This window comes from Rhyacophila brunnea, unplaced genomic scaffold (genome assembly GCF_057557595.1).
Source record: "Rhyacophila brunnea isolate RB1 unplaced genomic scaffold, BYU_Rbru_1.0 scaffold_22, whole genome shotgun sequence".
Lineage (NCBI taxonomy): Eukaryota > Metazoa > Arthropoda > Insecta > Trichoptera > Rhyacophilidae > Rhyacophila > Rhyacophila brunnea.
The window spans coordinates 14,109,901-14,134,946 of NW_028232882.1; the positions used below are offsets into that span (position 1 = coordinate 14,109,901).

A 25,046-nucleotide genomic window follows, 5' to 3' on the forward strand; every position below is an offset into this window, starting at 1 on the left:
ATTTGTAGTCACACATCGGTAAGTATGCTAAATTGCAATTCCTTTTTCAATATGAAAGAGTCGAAGGTGAGAAGAAATATTTCCCCTACAAGCGGAGGTCTCTCGGGGAAATATAATTTATTTTATTTGTACACGTGTTTGTCTATTCTTATAATTAGTTATGATTATAAACAAACGTTTGCGAATAGTATTAAGAATCAACAGTATAAACATCAAAGAATAAAATATAAAGGCGATAATAAAAAAAGTAAAAACCCTAAAATCAGTGAGTTTCGTAAAAATATTTAAAATAAATCCTAGCACCATATATGAGATAATAGAAATCATGTATAAATTAAAAAAACTATCCAGTAAATACTATCTTAAAATTAAATCTTATAATAAAATATTGTATTCCTAAAAATAGAGTCACTTATTAAATATAATTAATTAGTATACATACGTAGAGTGTGATCAATTTTTCAAATAGATCCAAAAATTTAAAGATGACAACATATTTATTATAATGCAACAATGTTGCAAGTACATACAATAATAACTTTTAATTATAATATTTATTTTTTGTTGTGGTTAATTTTTGATTGAAAATATATTATTATTATTTTTGTCTAATTAATAAATTTCTCAATGTTGACCAGATTATCTATGACTAATAAATCTAAGCAAAACCCTGATGTTTAAATTCAATTTGTTTTTTTTTTATAATTATAATTTATAATAAATTTAGAGTGCCATAAACAAATCAGTGAAAGCACAGAATGATAATATAAAAAGTTAGTCACATGCCAACATGCAATATTTGTCAGTAAAAAATGTTGACAGTATTCAACGTGGAATGTGGAAGCTATCGCCTCTACCATCTTCAAGTATCTATACATAGTGTACCGTGGTGTAATCAATGTTATAAACACGTAATTTTGTGGCAGGAATGTCCAAAGAGCAATCTCACAACACCTCAGTTTAGCAATACATCTGTTAAAACTCTGTAAAGAATTTTCAACATTTTTTGAATCTTGATACATAGATGGATGTCTTTGTAAAATAGCTTACAACTTTTTTTGATTAATTTCCCCATTCATATCCGTGGTATATGTTTGTCATGTCTTCTATAAACATACAACATAATCGCGAGGTTTAAAAGTTTTGGCACAAAACAAGACACAGACAGGGGAGTGCCGAGCAAGAGAAAGCGATGGATTAGGCTTGATATAAGCGCAGTCGACAATAGCAACAATAACAATAGTCACTTTAGCGCTCATTCCAACACACACGAAGAAGTCGTCCAGTACAAAAATCTTCAAAGATTGCAATTAGTAACAAATCTGTAACAGTGGGACTAAGTTAATATATTCATTCCGTGCCTTGATGTAGATCTCTTTATGCCAAAAACAATCTTAATTTTAAACAGTGACAACACACATTAGTTATAAATATTATATATTCAAAGTAGAATAATATTCAATTTATCAAGGATCCCATCAGAGACATCTGTTTTTTTTTATAATAATGATTCGTATCCCAAGAATAATTAAACATAAAACCTCGAATATCAATTTATATAAGTATTATTTAGAATAATAATCTATTGAATTACACACACACTTCTTAACAATAATATTAATAGGTTCTTCCGTCATTGTTATTGAGATGTTACTCATGAAGTATACTTTACTGGTATTATTTACAATAAATTATGTACATTTTCTTTAACAATATAAAGATGGTTGATTAAATTACAACAGTGGGATATAAAAAAAATAATTAAGCTTTGTACACACACTACATGGCATGAATTGTTTTACTGCATCAGTTTGTATATGAGGCTTAAGATTCAATAAGTTTTATAAATTTTTGTTTACACTTCGAATGACAATGTTGTAAATATGTGTGATTTGAAATCATGGTACTATTAATTATATCTTAAATTTTATTATCCGAATTGAAACTGGTAATTCAATTAGGGTAAGCCATATTATTATGTACCTAATTTATAATAGGTAAATTAATATTTACAAAATCGGTCAAACTATAAGCAGAAATTAATAATTATACAGTATTTAATGGTCGGACATTATAATTATAAGTACAAAAACATAACATTTTTTCAATGCGTGTTAAAATTATTAAATATATTAATTGGTAATTACATATATACAGATTAAATAGAAGGAATAATCTTATTAATCAATTGAAGTATTGTTTAATTTATGCTAATGAATTCAACAGTACCTCAATTATTAACTTGTTGAGCTGAATATGCTAATGGTTATCCAATGTGTGAAATAAAAAAAAAAACAATGGCTCGAAAATTACTTATGTAGTTATTTAGTTTCGTCAATTGAAATATAATGTAAGTTTTAGGGACAAGTATGTTACAAATATTTGACAATTACATATGTAATATGTATATACAAAAGACATCAACCACAATAAATCTCTACACAACATCAAACTTACGATTAAACATATTTGATAGATGTTAAGTTCTACAAAATAAAATGAGAATTCTTAGAAACAAAAAGACAAAAGACAAACTATGTTTTTTTTAATAATTAGGTATACAGATATATCACATGTGTTGGTATGATGTTTATTTTTATGATAAATATAACATTTTCAGCGCTACGTACGGGGTCGTCCACAAATGATATCACACGTCACACTCATTGCCACGACATCATCTACCCCCGGTCAAAATTACTTAAGCCCTCCCATTCGCAATAACTTTTTACAGAATATTTCCCCCCCTCTAACTCCGTCGCATAAAGTCGTCACATTGTAATAGACCCCCCCCCCACCCTTCTGGTTGAGACGTCAGAAATGGGCAACCCCTAATAAGAATCATGAATTAGTAAGTGCTGCTTGTTGCATAGACAAAAACTATGTCCTGCATTTTATCATTCCTTAATTACAACGAAGCACTCAAAATCTAATTGCAAAATAAAATATAATTTTAGGACCTGTCGTCAGCCAATTAAACACTAATGTAACAATGGCTTCGTTTGGTCAAAAGGGCGTAGTTGTTGTGTATATTTTCCACAACAAAAGAATTAATATCTGCACCTGAGAAGTATTACTTACTGTTGATCTGCCGAAAGCGGATAATCAGAATATAATGAGTATAATATAATAAATATAATATAAGATAAAGCGGAAAATTACACCAATTCTTACGTTAATTACACCGATTAACTAATTGCTTAATTGTTAATCGATTAACTAATCCCAAAAATTAATTGAAATGAAAATAATTTACGCACAGAAATTTCAGTTTTCTGTTATAAATATGTACACCTAAAAGGTGAGTTAGTTATAAGTACACCTAAAAGGTGAGTTAGTTATAAAAGGTAAAATAATTTAGGTACTTATAAAATCTGTACCTATGTAACTCATTTTCGGCAAAGTTAGAATTAAGCAGTGGCGAAGGGTGGAGGTAGGCTGTTAAGATCCGCCATAAACAGTGCACATTAAACTTTTTCAGACATACATATTTGTTTTCATTGAAATAAGACTACATTTTAATGATAGTGTTGGTTAGTTTTTAAAATTTAATTAAACCCTGAGAAACCAAGCCATAATAGATAATAGTCAAAAAATACATGTCTACCTATAAAATATCTAACATTATACGAGGGTGGGTCAATAAGTCCTTAGAAAAGCCGACAGGTGGCGCGACTAGTACTGTAAGCGGTTTGTTTTCATGCAGCGGCACTACCGATTCAGTATGCTGCGAAGTTTCAATCAGATTGGTCGGGTTGTTGTTTTTTATTTTCGTACATTTAAAAAAAAAATTGCTTGTTTACAAAAATGGAGAAAATTGAGTTTAGAGCTGTTATTAAACATTTTAATATAAAAGGGTTAACAGCAAAGGAAATAAAAAATGAGTTGGATTTAGTTCACGGCATATCTGCTCCTTCACTTGCAACTATTTATAACTGGTTAAATGAATTTAAACGTGGTCGTACATCAACAAAGGATGAACCACGCTCAGGACGTCCTGTAGAGGTGACTACACCAGAAATGATCAATAAAATCCACGATATGGTGTTAAGTGACCGAAGATTAAAGTTGAGTGAGATAATTGAGGTTACAGGGATCTCAAAAGGTAGCGTCATTTCTATTTTACATGACAAATTGGGCATGAAAAATATTTCTGCAAGATGGGTGCCGCGTTTGCTCACAGTCGACAATAAACGCAATAGGTTGGTGGCCTCTAAAGCCCTGTTGTCGCTCATGCAACGCAATCCGGATGAATTTTTTCGTCGCTTTGTGACTGTAGATGAAACATGGATACACCACTATACTCCCGAGACGAAAAAACAGTCAAAGCAGTGGATTGCGAAAGGCGAACCATGTCCAAAGAAGGCGAAAACCGTAAAATCAGCTGGTAAGGTTATGGCTACTGTATTTTGGGATGCACGTGGAATTATTTTCGTTGACTATTTGGAAAAAGGAAAAACAATAACAGGGGATTATTATGCATTTTTATTGGACCAGCTAAAAAACGAAATTGAAAAAAAACGGCCTCATTTAAACAGGAAAAAAATCCTCTTTCATCAGGACAATGCCCGTGTTCACACATGTTTATGATCAATGGCTAAAATTGAAGAATTGAAGTTCGAATTGGTCGACCACCCACCGTATTCGCCAGATTTAGCCCCCAGTGACTTTTTCCTTTTCCCAAACTTAAAAAAATGGCTAAGTGGACAACGTTTTTTTTCAAATGAAGAAGTCATCGATCGGACAAATGCTTATTTTGAGGACCTTCCGAAAACTTATTTTTCTGACGGTTTAAAAAAAATTGAGAAACGTCTAACCAAGTGTATTGAGCTCCAAGGAGATTATGTTGAGAAATAAAAAAAAATACAAAAATAAAAACTGTTTTAATGCTTTTTTCTAAGGAATTATTGACCCACCCTCGTACAATTAAATCATACATAACTTTGAATATTTTATAAATAGAATAATATTTTTTATTTATTAAGGTTTGGTTTAGGCAGGGCTTAATAAATTTAAAAAAATAACCAACAATATATGTAATATGTATTTTTAATCCAACGAAAACAAATAACTATGAATGAAAAAGTGTGCACAATTTTTTCGTATTGCCCAAATTAGACCAGAACTATTATGGTTTCGTTTAGGCATGGTTTAATTGATTTTTAAAAACTAACTAACACCGTCCATAAATCGTAGTCTTAGTTCATAAAAAACAAATACATATGACTAAAAAAGTTTAGTGTGCACTATTTATAGCGAATCTTAACAGCCTACCTCCACCCTTCGCCACTGGAATTAAGACACGCTGACTCTGAGGTACAGATATGTTACACCAAGCATCTATGATGCTAAAATTATGTAGTGCCTGGCATTTTTATTAATTTTTACAATATAATTTACATGACTCGGAATATTCGAATTAATAATCGTTACAGTAAAAATATACCTACATAATATTCTAAGTAATATAATCAACTATCGGTATATAATCTCTCTTAGTTTTAAAGTTCTTACAACTAACTGTATACACGAAAGAAATCTCCCCTCTAAAATATAATACCACACTGTATTTTAAGTATATGTATACATATTATATGTAATCTACATTTTAAGTAAATCTTCTTTTAAGTTCACCATACAGACTATTAATAGTACATACAAACACTAATTCTTTTGTGAAAATATATTGCATTCTAAAAAAAACATACCCATTAAAGATTTGTCATAAAAATATATAAATTTAGATACTTAGTACATACACACATGCATTTTAGACTTTTTATCAATATTTGAGAGGTTCATTTTACAATAAAAAACTTTTAGTATATTTAAAATATTAAAGTTTTCATTAATTTATATACAATAATTGAGAAACAGTGCATCAGATGAAATGGCTTCTAATTACATAACATTTTATATTAATAATGTGTTAAATTCTAATAAGTGAAACAGTGAACAAGAGATGCCAAAAGTCACGTAATTTTGTAGTGAATTCTTTATTTCACTAAGCAAATACAGATGCCATAATAGGTTAAGTTTAAAAACTGCCAAATTCCACAACATAAATAATAGTATACTAGTAGTATAAATTATAAGGAGGATGTGACACAGTAAAAGTACAGATGATGTGATATTTTATACAGAGTTGTCAAACTGTTTGTTGCCATGGTAACTGATATGATAATAATATTATAGTATAAAATGTTGAACTAATTGATGCAAATTTTGCTGTTCGCAACGACATGTCTTTTTCTTTCGCCCGTTTCCTTCAATTTGTACGCACTTTTAAGGTACAGTCAATCTAAATCACCTCTTGTTGTGAGCTACGCAAAAATGCCGCTGATTCGTTGCGTTTAGTCGGAGTTTGAAATGGGCACGTCGGGCTGCATGGTGAGCGTCTGGTGGGTGGGGTCGTAGTGTCCAGCCAAGTAGTAAGTGTCGTTGTTGTCGGAGCCGCTGAGCCGCTTCTTGTACTGCGCAAGCGGCAAGACTTCGCAGCGGTGCGATATCGTCTGGACATCGTTTTCATCCGTGTGCGGCGATTCAAACAATCCACCCTGGAAGAGAAAAGCAAACATGGTTACAGCTACATTTGCATTATGATGTGAATATTTTAGTTTCGGTACAAGTCGAAAGTGAGGGGCGACGTTGGACTTGACTCGGCCATGTGCTACGGATGCCTCAAATCTCAACCTGACCTGCCTTCTTGAAAAGCCACTACCACTAGAAATGCAAAGTCAGTCACCATAGACTAAGATTTTGAAGCCGAATTTTGTTGTTGACTTAATGACTGTCAGACCATAAAATGCTTGAAATATGAAGCCCCCTGATGTCCTTAAATATTACTAATATCACACTTTAATGCATATAGATATAACTATTGAAAATAACACCTTCTTTAACACGCATTTAATCCATATTTCTCTACATTTGAGAATTATACCTTGTTAATACCACACCCAAAAGACAATGGACGTCCCATTATTTCTGTGTTCCCTGGCCACTACATACCATCCACATGATGTATACAGTGGAGCTACATTGTGCTGGCGTGACCTGGGAAGATGTAATAAAACGGGCAACCGAGAAGAATTCTTGGAGGCACCGTATGGTGTCCATTTGCTTTAAATAAAGAGCAGAGATGAACTAAGTCGACCATATTTCAAGTTCGAAATGGTCAATATAACAATGATTAATAGATTAAGGGGGTACATGCTCGTCGAAGGTCAAAATTGAGTTTTTATTGTATTTTCAAACCATTATCCTGGACACTCCTTAAACGTTGTAGATAATCTATTTATATAATTTTGAAGCCTTATTATCCTTTATAGTTATTTTAAACATTTGATGACTGCATAAAGTATTTTTGTTACATAAAATAGTATTCTTTGAAACCTCTCGCTCTAATGTTTTAGAATATAGTCATATTTCGGTACATAACTGTGCAGTGGTGTTAAGATTTTTTACATTTATTAATTTTTAAACGCATTTATAAAACCATAAGTAAAATATTCACGATAAAAAATTATATTGATAATCTCTGTGATCCCAAATTTCACAAGAATTAGGCATTTTATTATTCAAAAAATCGGCAAGATTAACACATTTGAAGATAATTCTAAAGATATTTATTATAAGCTATGTCTTTGACCATTCAAGTGTGATAAACATCTTATGAATAATGATTGCTTTATAATAATTATTGACCTAAAAATAAGGTAGTGTTTTTTTGAAATACGCCATTTTTTTTGGCATTCCCCAGTGGTTAAGCTACAACATACGGCCGTAGCCATAAATTAACAAACTATAATTGAAGTAGGGAGTAAAATGATATTGACGCGCGTGTTTGAACATGTACCGTTTAAAAAAAAATAAAAAAAAATTCGGTTAGGGACATGTTAAAAAACGCGCGTTAACATAATTTTACTCCCTACTTTAATTATAGTTTGTCAATTTACGGCTACGGCCGTATGTTGTAGCTTAACCACTGGGGAATGCCAAAAGAAATGGTGTATTTCAAAAAAACACTACCTTATTCTTAGGTCAATAATTATTATAAAGCAATCATTATTCATAAGATGTTTATCACACTTGAATGGTCGAAGATATAGCTTATAATAAATATCTTTAGAATCATCTTCAAATGTGTTAATCTTGCCGATTTTTTGAATAATAAAATGCCTAATTCTTGTCAAATTTGGGATCACAGAGATTATCAATATAATTTTTTATCGTGAATATTTTACAAAAATTATCTCGTAATAAATTATACTAATGGTTTTATAAATGCGTTTAAAAATTAATAAATGTAAAAAATCTTAACACCACTGCACAGTTATGTACCGAAATATGACTATATTCTAAAACATTAGAGCGAGAGGTTTCAAAGAATACTATTTTATGTAACAAAAATACTTTATGCAGTCATCAAATGTTTAAAATAACTATAAAGGATAATAAGGCTTCAAAATTATATAAATAGATTATCTACAACGTTTAAGGAGTGTCCAGGATAATGGTTTGAAAATACAATAAAAACTCAATTTTGACCTTCGACGAGCATGTCCCCCCTTAATACTGTCCATTCATAACAAATTCAAGTGTCAAGTTATCTTGGCAACGCATGCACATTTAATAATTAATTGACTGAGTGAATCAAAAATTGTTGATTCAAATGCTTGCGGTTTTTGACAGATCAGGGATTTTATTAGAGATATTAGTATGAAGCTTGTTACAGATGAATCTACAATGTGTAATGACTAACAGCTCATTCAACTGTCCACAAAAGATCTGTTAACCCATTCACTGCGTCCAACGCAACTGGTGCGTTGCCCATCAGGTGGCCATTATAATTACACATCGTTGAGTCCGTATGTTCTGCCTGGTACAGATTAAAACACAATCACTGCTGACCTTTTAATTACCACATTTAAATAACACTATATCTAATGGCCAAATATTCCAAACGCGCTAGTCGCGGTGTTAGCACTAAATGAGTAGTGAAAAAAAAAACCAATAGACGCAGACCAATTTCCCTCTAAGGCCTGTTTCAGACGGGACACCGGTGTCGCGCTCATATATAATAAGGAGGCCTTTGTATTATGTTTATGAATGCCCCGAGCTAATGAGTCAAAGCGTGTCCAGTACACTTTTCCGTCGGCCGCTACATTCTCAAGCCGCCGATACACATTTTTTTATGACCGCAGCCAGTTTTATGTTCTAATTTATATCTCGAAATTATGCGTTGACTCATTAGCTCTGGGCGTTCATAAACATAATACAAAGGCCCCTTTATTCGAATACAAAGGCCTCCTTATTATATACGAGCGTGACACCGGTGTCCCGTCTGAAACGGGGGTAAGGTGTGCACACGCACACCTACCAAAATGTGTGCAAGTTAAGTATTTAATATATTTTATCAACGAATATTATCGAATTTTTTTCTTTATTTCTTATTTTTTTTATTTACTTCAAAATTATCATTGTTAGTGTTATTATTATATAAAATCACTGAAATTAATAAATACCCTATTTTTACCCTTTTAATGAAAAATTGTATGTATGTGTTTGTGGGGGGGGGGGTGTAAATTTATCACACCAGGTACGCATGTCACTGCTCAGATGCGTTGATGATCCGCACACACAATAGAAAAATTAGAGGGAACGTTGACGCAGACATTGTTTGTAATACCTATGTAATTTTCATAACTTCGCCTGATATTTAGGGTCTAGTGTTCAGAATACTCACTGGGCATGTGAGTTTCCCGGGGCAGCCGATGGTTTCCTCAGGGTGGTAGTACCAGCGCACCTTAACAGCCATATTACCCTGCCAGCCTTCCCACATGGACTCCACCTGGCCAATGTATGGCCGGTCGGGGCGACCCGTCGATAGGAACACAGCAGAGTCCCCAACCTGAAAAAAGAATTTAATTGCAAATTGAAATAAAACACTAAAAATCAACAATTGCATGAACATATATGTTTTTTATATGAGGCGTCTAATTCCAAAAAGCGATAAGTCCACATTTGGTCAAAATTGAGAATAAAATATGCACATTTTATTCTTTGTATAATTTTACACAATATGTATTGATCCATAAATTCCAAAACGCAACAAAACCCTACGAAAAAAAATATTTTAAGTCTCGATTTATTACTAAAAGCGCCACGTCCGTGTTTCATATTATTTAAAGCTTGGTTGATTTCGCGCATGTTTAAATCAACCAATAAGGGAACGTTCAATATTGCAAATGGCGTCTCTCATGCTGTAGCATCTGGTAAACTCACGACAGTGCCACGGAAATGTGTTCCTTATGCGGAAAAAATTTAAGTGAGGTACAAGTAGCGCTACGTCCAATTTTATTTTGCCTATATTTATTACATTTAAGGGTTTATCGGCTGAAACAAATTGCCATTTGGTTCTAATTTCGACATAGAATACAATGGAAAAAATAATCTCACGTTAAAACAAATAATTGAAGCTTGAAACATAAAAACGTTGTTTCCCGCAAATATCGAATTGTGGACCTGTCGCTTTTTGTAATTAGACGCCTCATATATTACAGAATAACTTTTGGTGACAGACTTTTATAATGTGGAAGATGACATTATAAATAAGCCACAAATAATTAATTTTCACCAAAATGTCCCTTATGCCCTTTGATATACCAAACTATAAATAATAAACTCACTGTTTTAATGCTATGAAACTAGAAATAAAGCTCACATTGATAATTTCATTAGCCCTCTGTATTGTACGGTAAAAGCACTTTCGGGCCCTGCCTCTGGCCTGCCGTCTTTTGTGCCCGGTCCCTGTCCATCCCCATAGCTGTGCCCCCGCCGGCAAGAAGGCGGCCATCTTGCTTGCGCTGCCGTTTGGTGTGCTGCCCTCCGATGCACAAGAACTCGAGCGCTTCTTGCCCTTCTGAAATATCAAGAAATAATATTACATAGTGACAAACTGACTTGTGAATTTATTGTAAGCCTAAGAAGGTGTTCAAGAGAGCTTAACCAACATAGTAACCAGTAAATATACAATGGAAAAATTTGTACATATTCACAAATGTTGAATATACAGTCGAACTTGGTTATTATGAGGAGGATGGGACCGACTGAATTTGCTCATTATAAGCGTTACTCGTTATATCAGAGAATAGGTATTTTTAAATGAGCGGTCACATAACAGAAAAAGTCACAATTCAAACAAAAATACACAATTAGAATTTTTCCCCGAAACAAGCATGGCAATCATAAACTACAAAAGAAGTTGTTTATTGCAATGAACGCTGGTAGATACCTACTGACTTCACAAACCTTGGACGATTTTTAACTCGGTATATCCGATAAGTAGCTCGTTATAAAAGTGAATAAATGTATGGAGAAAATCATAAACTAAAGTGTCAACGAATGTTTCCTCGTTACATCCGAGATCTCGCTATATATGTGATCGTAATAACCGAGTTTGACTGTATATCACACTTCCAACCCGATGAAACCATCTGAAAGATTCATCTTTCAAATAACCGCATATAGTTATTTTGCTCAAAGAATATGTAACACATTGGGGTTATTTCGGAAATATAACGAAACAGTGTTATTGGGTGTTACGAAGTTGGAATAAATCCGCATTAGAGCATGTAGAATTGAACAGACAAGAATTATAGAATAGCTGTTTTACGCAAGTGGATTACAGAAGTTATACGCAAAGCAACTGTCAAAATGACGTAAAAAACTATAAAACAAACAACCGTGATAAAACACTTAATACCTTTCCATTGACTTTAGCCGTTGGACTTCCTTGGACAGAAGACTGGTCTTTTTCTTCATCATCATCAGCCGCACCGTTAACAGTTCCATTTCCTTCATCCCCGTCCAACCCAATACCGCTGTCTTTCAAATTCTGCTTTTTCAAACTTCTCCCTTTAGCTGTTATTTTAATTTTCTTCACCACATTCGCAGGCTTAGATTGCCTTGGACCCAAATTTGTAGCGAATTCCAGACAACCGTTCTGCTCCATAATGCCGGTAACATTCTTTCCAGTATTCAGTCTTTTGGCTTTCTGTGGAGTTTTCTTGACAACCGGTTTCTTTTTAACCGGAGTCTTATTAACCGCATCTTCGACCGGTGGATCATTCGAAGATACCGTACTGTCTTTAGGAAGACATTCCACACTATCTGTCATTGGTAGGACTGTGCTGATTTTTACGGTGACATCTTTAGTGGCAAAGAAAGGTGATTGGTCGAAAGCCGTGGCTAGCATCGCACTTCTAGTAGGATCTTCACTGGAAGATTCCGATTGTTCTTTGGAGCTGGAGTGGTGATGTCTCTTATGCTTTCTGTGATGTTTCTTATGGTGTTTCCGATGTTTACAATGATCATCGCAACACTTATGTTTTTTCTTCTTCTTCCGTATGTAATCATCCCCGTTTGTATTTTCGTCTCCGCTTTTTGATAGCATTCTCTTCAGCTTTTCTTTCTTGTATTTCTTCAGTCTCTTTCTTTCCCGGTGGCTGAATTCGGCTTCAAGTTGAGATTGTTCGGATGTGGAGACGAAGACGTCGAGATTGGGCGTCTTAGGAGTGGGGCAAGGGCATGGGGGGTTCGTCTGATCCGAGGAATTGGTGGAACTGACAGAAGTGTTGATTTTCTTTTCTTCAGTGCTGTTGACGCTGGTCTGGCGGCGTCTCTTGGTCAGGGTCAGAAGAGGGTTCAAATCATACTCTGCAATGTGACAAACCGTAACATTAAAAATTAACCAACGATCAGGATGTCATTTTTTAAGGTCAGCAGGTCTCCGAGACTAAAATTAAATCAAATGTTCCATGAATGTCACCATCATAAATATAGTCTTTATGTGCATTCGAAATGAATAGAACACTTCCTCGCACATCATACTGTTATGATACTTTACCATATTTCATGATGAATTTTGGCCTCACTTCATTTCAAGAAATTGATAATTTCTTCTTCAAAGAAGTTTTACTTCAAAAACAACTAAAGTGACACTAAGAAGTGATAAAAAAATCACATGCAAGCAAATTTTCAGTAATTTGCTCATTTTTATTGCAGTTACTCAGTAATAATATTCTTCGAGGATTGTTTCTGACACTGTTATGCCCTGTGCCAAGTAAAAACATTGTATATGCCAACAGGAAATGCTAAAACCTGATTGTTAAAATCTATGAGCATCAATGTGTCATTCACCACATACTAAACAACTAAACTAACTAAACTGTAATTATAGATAACAGGCAAGTTAAAATTTTAATTCAAATGATACACTGTAAATGTAAATCTAAAAATGCAACAAGTCATTTTGTCAAAAATGGATTATCAGTGTTTATATTTAAAACAAGCAGTAGGTACCTACCTTATAGTATTGTATTATAACCATAACCCCCACATCCTGAAGCGGGCCCCAGACTAGGATGTTTGGCGGGCCCCCTACCTATCGCAAAGGGTAAAGGCAGTGTGCCGCGCTACAATAGCGTTTTCCATGGTGTACGCGGTAAAATTAAGGTGTATTTTTAGCGATTTTTTGTATTTTTAATATGTCCTACATCCACTTCAATTATGGAGTTGTCGAGTATCGGCACACAGTTAAAAATTGCATCGTACAATCAAATATTATTGTTTTCTACAATTATAATTGTAGAAAACAATGATTTAAATTAAAAAAATTAAAGTAATTGCAGGCGACTTTTTTTACTATTAGAGCAAATTTGTGGTCTGTGTTTATCTCACTTATCGGTCGACTCGTCACGCCGGGCCCTTCCTGAGCCCGGGCCCCTAGGCTAGAGTCCTGTCAGCCCCCCCCCCTTGTGCGGGCCATGATTATAACATTCATACAACGCAGGTCATATGTTTACAACCATTTCTAAAATCATATGTAGTAATAAATGCAATATGCCCGTACCAACAATGGGGTAATCAGGCTGCAGTAATCGAATATCTTCGATGGCGATCCTCCCGGAGTCTCCATCGTCAAACTCGACGGGAACAAATTTGTCATCGGAGAGAGGGTCGGGGGTGGAAGGTTCGGCGACGGTGCCCGGGTACAGACAGCGGTACTGCTGTGACCAGTAAGCGCAGAGTCGCGTGCCGGGAACCAGCTCTGCCGTGGACGTCGGAAATACTTCCAGAATCTGAGAGAAAAGTGAACTAATTTAGCAAGGTGCACAACTATGAATTCGTATCATGATGTCGGTATAGATTTAGATTTCCTGGTGATTATTAAAATATTTTTTTATTGACATAATTGACAATGGTAAAAGTATGAAAACTGTACAATATACATAGTTAATATTATGTATAAACTTTATCAGTAGATTGACGTAGACGTATGCAGATACAGTTATGACATTAGTTATACTAGATTCATTTATATTTTTTTATTGACTTGGCAAGAAATTCTTACATCATGTTGAGTTGTCGGCTGTTAACATTATGGATAATAATAATAATTAGACATATTTAACACAACTAATCTTTCGTATTTGTGCATTTAATCGACACTTGAAATATTTGAATTCCCGCAAATGCTTACATAGCATCCATAGCTACCAGGGAACATAACGTCACTGTTCTGGCAGAAGACACTAATTCGAAAAAATGACATATTGAGTTAGTTATACCTAAAATGATCCTTATTTCAAACTTTACTGTCTGGAAACCTTCTTAATAAATAAACAGTCGTTTATTTTAAAGTCATCCTTTTTACGATTACTTAATAAACTCACATGATAGACCATTTCAAACATTTTAACAACTTCAAAGTCAAATTACTCAAAACTAGTATTCTCCGGTTAGTGTGTTCTGCCAGAACAGAGACGATAAAATTATTGGGAACTGGCTTACCCTACTGGGTGTGACATAACACGCTAAATATCTTGAGTGTGGAAAAATATGAGATAAACTTAAACACATGTTAAAGAATATGCTATTTCCAATAGTTATTAATATGAATTTTAGTTTGTCACGTTAATGTAATGTGCTTTCAATCTTTGAGAGCAGTCAACGTGGTTTTTTTTTACTTGGGTTTTATGGCGGTCATACCATAAACTACCCTCAGAACTTTGGTCCATGGCGATGGCTTTTACATTTATATTTATTAATCTGTTCTGTGATAGCTACCATAGACTAACGGATGTTAACTGTTACTAGTCTATGGACATGTTCTAACGCGCATCGTGTTTGTTTACATGTTTTTTGCTATATTCTGTTGAACAGCCGATGAACAGAAATAGCATAATGTGATTCATGACATTCTATACATCTTAATGTTTGCGGTCACATTGATGTAATAATAAAATTTACATGGTTTCTATTTAAAATTATTTTTATTACTGTTTGCATCAAACATTCGTAGATAAAATATATGGCACCAGTGCCATGAGAACAAACCTTTTAGTAATTTGGACAATCCACAAGGTCAAATCAGCTAGATAAAATTAGAAGATAAACGTTTGCTTGCAAACATGTCAATATTAATTATTATTGCTTGTTTGTCAGAGCATTTCCACATGTTTTCCATTAAAAAAACACGGGACAAAAACATTGTAAATAACAAAAGATAATATTTAAAATATCACTCACAGTATCTCTGAGAGCTTCTTCTCTGGACAAAATGTGCGGGCGATTCCCCCGTTCTCGGTCTAAGGTGACCGCATAGACATCGGGGGCGCGGACGGCTCTCAAGAGGCCGGCGTAGAAGAGACCTCCCATCGCCGTTAAGACCCTTACGTCTTCAGCGCCCATCTGGTCCAACATGAGGGCACACTTTCCTTGAACGACCGGTTTCTTAACGATTGCATTATCGATATTCTCCTTAACAATCAGATCAATGTTCTTACTCATTCTTCTCTTCTTCGGAGTCACCTCATCTTCACTATCACTTGAATTATTATACTCTTTAAATCCTCGCTTCTTCTTTGGCAGGGTAATCTTGGGTGTTATAACTTTCTTGTGTTTCAGGGCCAACTGATCTGTCTTCTGTTTGTTCTTCAAGTGAACCTCTTGGAGACTTTCCATTGAAGAACTTTGAGATTTGACATCGGTCAAATTGGACTGAGAGCCGCACCAGTCATTGTTGACCTCGTCTTCTTCGGAATAGTCCTTGAGTTTGGGTTCGGCTTTCAGCTTTGGTCTCATTTTACTTCCGGTGTTGGATTCCCCGCTCAAGAGGGACGCATATTTCTGCTTCACATCGTAGCCCACCGGGTATTTGTACTCTGATACTGAACTCGCTGGACTCGAGTAGCAGTTTTCAGCAGGCTTAAGATTCGTCTTCAACTTTAAACCTTTATAATTCCTGATCTTTTTAGGACTGATTTCATCTTCATAGGGTCTCGGAGGATTCGTTTTTGAATAAATAATTCCACCTTTATTCGTTGATATGTTCAATCTCTTTGCCGCGAGAAGATATCCGACCAAGCTGCTTTTTGATTTCGGTTTCTTGGCTACTATAGTTTCGGTAGCTATTCTAGAGCCAGGAGTGGAAAGAAGCTTTTTAGGTCTCCCCACTTTCCGTTTTTTCGAAGAACTCAAAGTAGCTATCGAGGATTGACTGCTGGTGCTGTCAGCCACTGGAGAAACGCTCCTGATGAGGCTCTCTCTGCTGAGATCGTTCATGCTGCTGTTTTCGTCCTCTGACAGTTTGGCAAGTCTCAGGTCGGCGTGAGGAATTTTGGCACAGTCTTCTTCTAAAGAAGTATCGTTTCCAGGCAACGACGATGTAAATATTCCGGGAGCGGGCTTGCTTCTGAAATTTAAGCCATCCCGGCATTCTTGCGCGGGAGAGGTGATTTTGTCGGAGGCTGTCGACTTCTTTCTGGGCCGGCCTGGTCCTCTCTTGAAAGAGTCTTCGGAACCCTTCTTCGTGGTCAACTTATTGAGCTCTATCTGCTGCTCTCTGTACTGTCTCTGGAGGTCCTCAAGTTTCAAAATCATGTCCTGCTCCAGCCGGTTCATCTTGCTCATCCAGATAGATCTCTCCTTGCACGTGTGATCTTCTCCCCGTTTACAACTGCATTCGGCAAAATCACCGCAGACCGGATCCCACGGCTCTTCAATCACGTTTCCGTCATCCGCAGTAGACGTGGACAAACATTTGTCTGATAATCTTCGTTTATCAGGATATTTGCGGTCTTGGTCGAGATCTCTCTTCAATTTGTCGAAGGATTTCCGTTCCCCGGAAGTTCGAACAGAAAAACTTTCTTTTAATTTCTTGTCGAGACTTCTACGTCTCTCAGCAATGTCCCGTTCGGATTTGTACCGGGGAGTTTCTCGATCTTTTCTCAGTGACTCGTCATCATCAGATGCTTTCCGGCGATCGGGGGACTCCTCATGATACTTATTCATCTTAAATATGTCACTGTCGAATCGTCTTTTACTTGTAAAATCGTCTTTCGCCTTACTCAACTTGTAGGACTCTTGATAGCTCCTATCGAATTTTTCCACTTTGATATTATTTGAAACATGACTATACTCATCGTGATTGTTTTCTCCATTGGCACCGGTCGACACGGAGCCATGTTCGCTTCTCCGCTCTTCTTCTTCTTCTCTGAATCGCTGCTCCGCTAGAGCGCAGAGCAGGTTCAGTCCTCCCAGTGACCCACCGTCTTCACCCGCGCTACTTTTGAACGTTTTACTCGGAGGGAAATTAAAATGGCCGTTCTCCGGTACCGACACCGGTTTTGGAGATTTAGGAGATGTCTTCAAGATTAAAACGGGCGGAGGATGGAGGGAATTTTTAACATCCACATTCAACTGTGAAGTGGCATCGTTCAAACAGGGCATATCTAAAACGGGTCTCACTAAGGGCGCCGCCATAGTCTTTGCCCTGGTTTCGAATTGCTCAATACTGTTAGAGAGCAATTCTAGTCCACTCAGATCAACTTGGATCAACGGTTTCTGCTGCAACGGCTGCGCTGTCTCTTCAGGAATCGAAAGTCGCTCCACAATATCATCACTAACATTAATATTACATCTAGCACTGTTGTCTTCAGTATTTTGAGCAGCGAAACCTTCCGACTGTACAACAATTTTTACATTACTGTGTGTAATTTCTTGACTGTTAGAGTCTTCAGAAATCAGCGCTCCATTGATGACTCTATCAGCATCGACATTTATGTTCTCCGTATACTCGACTATCATAGTGTCACATTCATTGGAACTTTTAACATCTGGTTTCGTTTGCACAGATGAATCACACGTGGAAACTTGCGTCGCACAATCACTGACACTCGGTAAGATCTGAGTTCTACTGCATTCCTCGCCGCTCAAGACTTTAATTTGAATCTTGGACGGTGAACAGCTGGTGTCCGAATTTACAACAAGAGTTTTCTGAGGGACTATCGTGAAGTGCTTAACGTCTTCAACGCAATCGCTACCGCAATTATTGGTCTGGTTGTTGATCTCTTCTTCTTCGCTAGGGGTCGGCGTGTCTGTTTGATTGGATGCGTCTTGCACGTCGGGCGGGGCCGCACCGTCGGGGGGAGGCGTCAACGAAGGCGACTGAGGTCTAGATCTGCAGTCCGCGAGCTGGTACAATAGAAATCCGGTCTCTGGAGGCGGTTGCTCATCCATCTTGATGATGGGCTGAGGTCTCGGCTGGGGCACCGTGACTGGAGGCGGCGGTTGAGGGGGAGCGGTCCTAGCGACGAGCCTCGTGCTGGTGTGGTGGTGGAGGGTGGTCGAGGCAGTGAGGAGTTCGGCTCCGAGGAACTGGAGAGGTGCGAGGGGCGGCGGAAGGATGACCCCCGCGCCCATCCCACCGTATCCTGGTCCCCATACCACGGCTTGCTGGTATTGCTCTGGAAAAACAATAATTAGAAGATTTAAAACATGGAAAGAAGTTGAGATGAATGAATTAAAATAGGTTGGTATCTACGTATTGCAATAATTGGGCCGTCAGCTGCAGTGACGTCCCGTGGGGATACACTTGTCATGCACCACTTATGGGCGGAAAGTAAAAAAAGAAAACAGACCAATACAATTTTCGTTTCAAGAGTAACATCGCGGAAAGCATAATTATTTTTTTAAGGGAGTCATTTATGCATCAGTGGCGTGCGGTCCATAGATGCTGTGGATGCGGCGCTTCCTTAAATGTTTACTATTTCAAGATATTTTTAATATATTTACAAGTGATCCTGATATTAGCTACCTACTTACTAGCTGTTTTGATGATTTAACCAACCTATTTTAAAGAGCATCCCTCATCTTAGAAGTCACCATACATGACTGCTATGCATGATGATTTTTATTGCAGTAGGTAGCTACTATGTAGGTGTTTACACTCTGGCACAGCTACATATAAAACGAGGGGATTTAGCTAATCCCTCCTTAAACATGTCAGTAAGAAGCTTGGGCATCATCGACCTCTTTGGGCCAAGACACACTGCAAATTCAATCAGCGTCGCGATGCCCCGGTTTACGTGGATTTGCAGTGCCGTGCAGTCAACAGCATTGCAAATAAATTCAATAATTAAAAATCACGAAGCTAAAAGACTGCACACACAAGTTAACAAGATCATAAAAAAGGTAACTTAGGTCGAATTTCCCATTAAATCTTTGAAAAGGTAATAAAAATGAAGATGTTAGTTGTAATCGCAACTAATAATCGAAACAATTATTTATGGTAAAATAATTCTGTCACTAGATTTCAAAATCACCCAAGTCCATAATAGATGAATAGGAGAAAAACAACTTTTCGTTTTCTCAAATACACATTCACAGGGGTGAAAGTTTATATTATTTCGAGTAAAGAATATTTAAAATTAATAAATTCCACATTTTGATAATGCAGAAATGTTAGAAAGCAGTAGTTCTTCAGCAATTCACAAAAAAGAAAAAATACCTAAAGGTGGACTTGGCTGATTTTAAAATGCAGCGACACAATTATGATAATTACAATATTGTTTACGAGAAAAGGCAAGAAAACATTCTAGAATCTAGACCAGTGGTTCTTAACCGGTGCACCGTAGAGTAATGGTGCACCGCGGAAAAAAATGATAAAAGCACCGCGAAATAGTGATAACCGATACGTCCTTCGCGAAATTATGGAAACCGACGAAAGATCTAATGTAATTTTGATTTCGTCTATGGAATTATTTACGCTATAACAGAACATTTAGCTTTATTGGAAGAAAAGATTGCACATTAGGTACTTTCCTTCCTAAGATAGGTGTAGAAAATTATGACTGGATACGAAATCGATTTGCAACGATTGATACATCGAGCTGTGAATTTTCGTACTAAGCAGAAGAAGAATTGGCCACCTTGTGAACGGATCGCAACCTAAAAATTAAATTTTCTGAAATAACTTTGGAGGAATTTTGGATTTCTGTCTAAGACAAATATCCAGCTCTCTACTAACAGAGGGCACTGAAAATTTTGGTTCAGTTTTCAAAATTATATTTGTGTGAGCTCGGTTTCTCAACAATAACTCATATAAAAACTAAAAAACGAGAAAGACTTTTTAAAGACGAATTTAGACGAAGAAATTGGGGATAGCTACCTATATCAAAAATATTCGACCGAATATTTCTGAAATCTGCAAAATCCGAACAGCTCAGGTAGGTATCACATTAATTGATTTTCACATCAAATACCTAAATTCCATTTTGCTAAGAGTAATTTTAGTTACAGTTTTTACCTATATATCTTTTCGTTAATATTTTTTTCTTTGACTGTTATGTAATCTGTTTAATTTGTAATAAAAGTTATATCCGCATATTTTTCTTTGTTTTCTGACCATTTGATTTTGGTGCACCACAATTTTTTCTTATGATCAAAAGTGCACCGCGACTTCGAAATGGTTAAGAACCACTGATCTGGACAATATGCTCCAAACGGGTCTCTCATTTGCCGTGTGTACATAAGTAGTTACCTGTGGCTGGTATGAAAAGTAGCGTCCCATTGGGGTCTCTGACGAGCTGCAGACCAGCGGTGGCTGCGCCCAGACTTCCGATGCCTCCGAGGCCCCCGAGCGACCCCAAACCAACCATCGACTCCATCGCCATTTGCGCTAAAACAAACAAAAAACAGAATGTCAATTTTATAGACCCACAGTCCACACCTACCTGAAAAATAAAAATACTTGGGTAATAGTTAACTATTCACAAAAATATATATTCTACTTACCTATCTACCTATCTTTCGAAAGAATCATATTTTGTTTTATTTATAAGATTTTTGTTATAAAAAATAGTGTGTCAAAAAACTGTAAACCAGTGACGCACAAACCGCGGCCCAAAATAACATACCTACCTACTTCAACACCAAATTTTTCATTGAAATGACAAAAATCTAATTTCCTTTTTTATAAGTAGGTAGGTAATCGGTATTACTTATACCTAAATATAGATATACAAAATATGTTTAAAAAATAAAAAATAAGTAGTTTTAAAAAAAGGTTTATTATTCGTCATTTTTATTATTGATTGTATTAAACAAAATTCTGACAGCAAATCGTCTTTCATTATCTACCTCTTCTGTCAAAAGAGTGAGGTTATTTATCAATCGGTAGTGTTGGCTTATTTCAAATAATTCCAGTGTTGCGAAGTGTTAAATATAATCACAGAAAAGACTGAGTTCCCTGAATATAATATTTTCATTGGACTTTAGGACGACAATTTAATAATAATAAAAAAAAACATCTGGAGCAGTAGAGCACTACACATATTCGGTGCCCCTGTTCCGCTCCTGCTTCGGGTAAAACCACATTGCTCCAGTACTCCGTGCTCCTACTCCGAGCTCCGCTTCAAGGCTTCACGGCAAGGTAAATCAGATTCAATAAAAGGTTAGTTAACTTATGTACCTACCTAGGTGCCTACGTCCGCAATAAAACTAATTTGTATATTAATTATTGACCCTAATCTTAGACAATAGATACCCTGATCTTAATTAAGTAGATACTAGATAGGTACCATGTGGTAGGTACCTATCTAATACTCAGTCCAGCCCAAAATATTATGTGAGAAATACACAAGGAACTGTTTAAGGCGATACTTCAGTGAAACGGCAAATAATTTTCACTAGGCGCGACGAAATTTTGGACTCGCTCGCAGTCTGAGAGCGAACGTCGAGGTGTCAATACGTCAATTTGTTTCGTGATGGTGACGGGGGGGGTATTAATTCTTAAATCGTGTAAAGATGACTAAAAACGTTACCCATTTACTTTAAAAAGAAAACATGTCAATGAATATATCATTATTGTTACTAATAGAACTAGGTATAAACAGAACATTAAATGGACGCATATTGGATTTACATGACAAATTATATTTCGTTCAGCATGCGTCATTTGCACCCGCGACCCGCAATCCGCGCACCGCCTAGCCACGATCGTTTTAGACCATGCCTCAACTGAGGTACCTATAGCCTTAAGATTTTGGTAATAAGTAGGTAGGTAGTACCTATAATTAATAAATGCATGACCGGTTTGAACTGTTTTGATGCCCCCTTTTAAATCTTCTGACGAATCGGTAGCGTCATCCGCGTAAAAAAAATCGCTGCTGCATAGGTACGTAGGTATTAAGATTGATGACGAGATAGGCACCTAGGTACCTATAGCTCGCTGGCAACACTGAGTTGAGGTTTTCCAGCGATTGGGAATGCACAAACAATCCTAATTTGATTTTTTACGCCGCAAGTAGGTATTGAAAACCCGTGTTATTAAAAATCTATAAGTAGGTAGGTACCTACAGCATATAGAATTACGACAATTTCAATATTATTAAATGTTATATTTTTGCTGAAATGTCATAGTTATGTTTATCGCTGTTCTATTTTGTCATCGTTCTGTTTATTTATGTTCTGTTATAAGAGGCCATCCATGGACTGAAACCGTATGCGGTTTAGATCCGTGCGCCATACTAAACTTATGATTTTTGTTCATGAAAATATATTTTTACTAAATTTGTAAGTGTAAGTGTATGGTATAAACGGATACGATCAGATGCTTATAATATACCTAGTTTGTGAAAATATATTTAGATGAACAGAAAAGATAAGCTTAGTATGGCACACGGTTCAAAACCGCATACGGTTTCAGTCCATAGATGGTCTATAATTATCATGTTCTCCAGGTATTTTGTCAGATTACCCTCGCAAAGATAGAATGATCCAAGCAGCAAAGCAAGCAGACAACCCTGACTAACCAAACCATAATAGTTTTGGTATGTATATTTTGGGCGATACGACAAAATTGTGCACACTCTTTCAGTCATGGGTATTATACATACCTACCTACTTAATTTGTTTTCGTTGGATTAAGAATACATAGATAGGTACCTACTTATTGCACAAATTATCGGTTCATTTTTTTTAATTCATCAAGCCCTGCCTAAACCAAACTATAGTAGATAACAAATATTAGGTATTCTATCTATAACATATTCACAGTTATGTATGATTTAATTGCATAACCTAATTTTAGATATGCTATAGATAGACGAGTATTTTTCAAATCGATATCTACGTATGCCTTGGTTTTTGCAGTTTTTTTGCAGTCAGTTTGTCTTATTTAAATGAAAACAAATGCGTAAGTATGACTGACAAAGTTTAGTGTGCATCATTTATGTTATTTCATTTAACAGCCTACCTCCACCCTTCGTCACGATCAAATTTAGGTATCTACGTAGCTATAAGTCAAAAGACAGAGACAGCATGTCCAATTTGTATCTGACTAAATCAATGACATTAATATGGACGAAGCATCTGGAAAAAAAAATGACACTCACTTTTTGTCGGGTCTGCCGAATGGCATAATCTGTTCTAACGCCATTGTCAATAAAGGTGATATTGCTATAAATTCCCGATGCGTGATATCGCATAATGGAAATTGCGTGACGTCTACCTATATCAGTGGTCGGCAAAACGCGGCTCGCGAGCGACATGCGGCTCTTTGCCCCCTTGAGTGCGGCTCTGCCACAAATGCCCTCTGCCCTATTTGACATGGCTGCAAAGAAGAATGGATGACGAAACCGTGAATTTAAAGTTGAATGGACTGAGACTTTGGCGTTTATTCAAAACTTAAATGGCCTACCGACCTGTATTATTTGTCGGGAAAAATTGGCGCACAGCACGAAGTCAAATTTGGAGGGACACTTTGCAACTAAACACACGTCATTTTGCACTAAGTATCCTGTCGGTGATGCAAGGAAGAAAGCAGTTGAGGAACTTTAGAAGAGTCAAGAAAAATCAAGTTCTGTATTTAATTACGGAATACAATCTTCCAACAATGTTGTTAATATTGCATGTTTTGTGGTTAGTAAAGAGATTTCTAAGAGAGAAAATCAAGAGTAAATTGAGAAGTCGTCTTATTGATAAGAACCTGGGATCGTGCTTAAAATTAAAAATATCAACATACAAACCTGACTTACCCAAACTTTCCAAGGAGAGGCAAGGCCATTATTCATATTGAGTGTTTGTCAGTCATTGTCATGATTTAATTCTATGAATACCTTACTTACAATTTAATTTTTATCAATAAATAAGATCATTTTTATGTATGATATCAAGTTTTATTCAGTGTACCTATGGTTTAATTAAGACTTAAATCTTTAACTAAAGCTTATTAAGTTAATAAACAGTGTATGTAGATACCTACATATTATATAATTTAAGTTTAAGAAATTTGGCTCTCAAAAGAAATCGCAATCGCTGTACTTTTGATATTTGGCTATTTGGCTATTTTGACTAATGAGTTTGCCGACCACTGACCTATACCTACATGTGCGAATGTCGCTATGCGCTAATTTACTTGCTAGCTACTGTACTGAGTGCGTTGTCCATTAATAATGTCAATGGACTAAATGCATTGATGAATCAATGCAAAAAGGATGTCATGAAATATATTACTTACCTAATAAATATCTTAACTGCACAAATGGGAATCTCATTTAAAACTTAATTTCCTCAACAACAAACCAACTGCCGAACAAAACAAAACTTACCATAGAAAAAAAAGTGCTATAAAAAAACAACCGCAACACCATAATTTATTCCACATTCAAAACATCTCGAGATGAACGCGGGGCGTCCCC

The 25,046-nt window shown here is 36.0% G+C and overlaps 1 protein-coding gene across 1 annotated transcript in view; it reads right to left on the reverse strand.

The window, feature by feature from the left end:
- Nucleotides 1–6,233: 6,233 nt before the first annotated feature.
- Nucleotides 6,234–25,046, reverse strand: part of wge (BAH domain and coiled-coil containing protein winged eye) — a 242,205-nt gene continuing 223,392 nt past the window's right edge. Inside the window, exons 8-14 of the mRNA XM_085949795.1 lie at nucleotides 20,888–21,025; nucleotides 15,595–18,812; nucleotides 13,916–14,144; nucleotides 11,768–12,720; nucleotides 10,727–10,924; nucleotides 9,749–9,913; nucleotides 6,234–6,557 (exon numbers count right to left, since the gene is read on the reverse strand). Of these exons, the coding sequence (XP_085805921.1) occupies nucleotides 6,354–6,557; nucleotides 9,749–9,913; nucleotides 10,727–10,924; nucleotides 11,768–12,720; nucleotides 13,916–14,144; nucleotides 15,595–18,812; nucleotides 20,888–21,025 (5,105 nt within the window). The 3' untranslated portion in view covers nucleotides 6,234–6,353. The remainder of the gene's footprint in view (nucleotides 6,558–9,748; nucleotides 9,914–10,726; nucleotides 10,925–11,767; nucleotides 12,721–13,915; nucleotides 14,145–15,594; nucleotides 18,813–20,887; nucleotides 21,026–25,046) is intronic.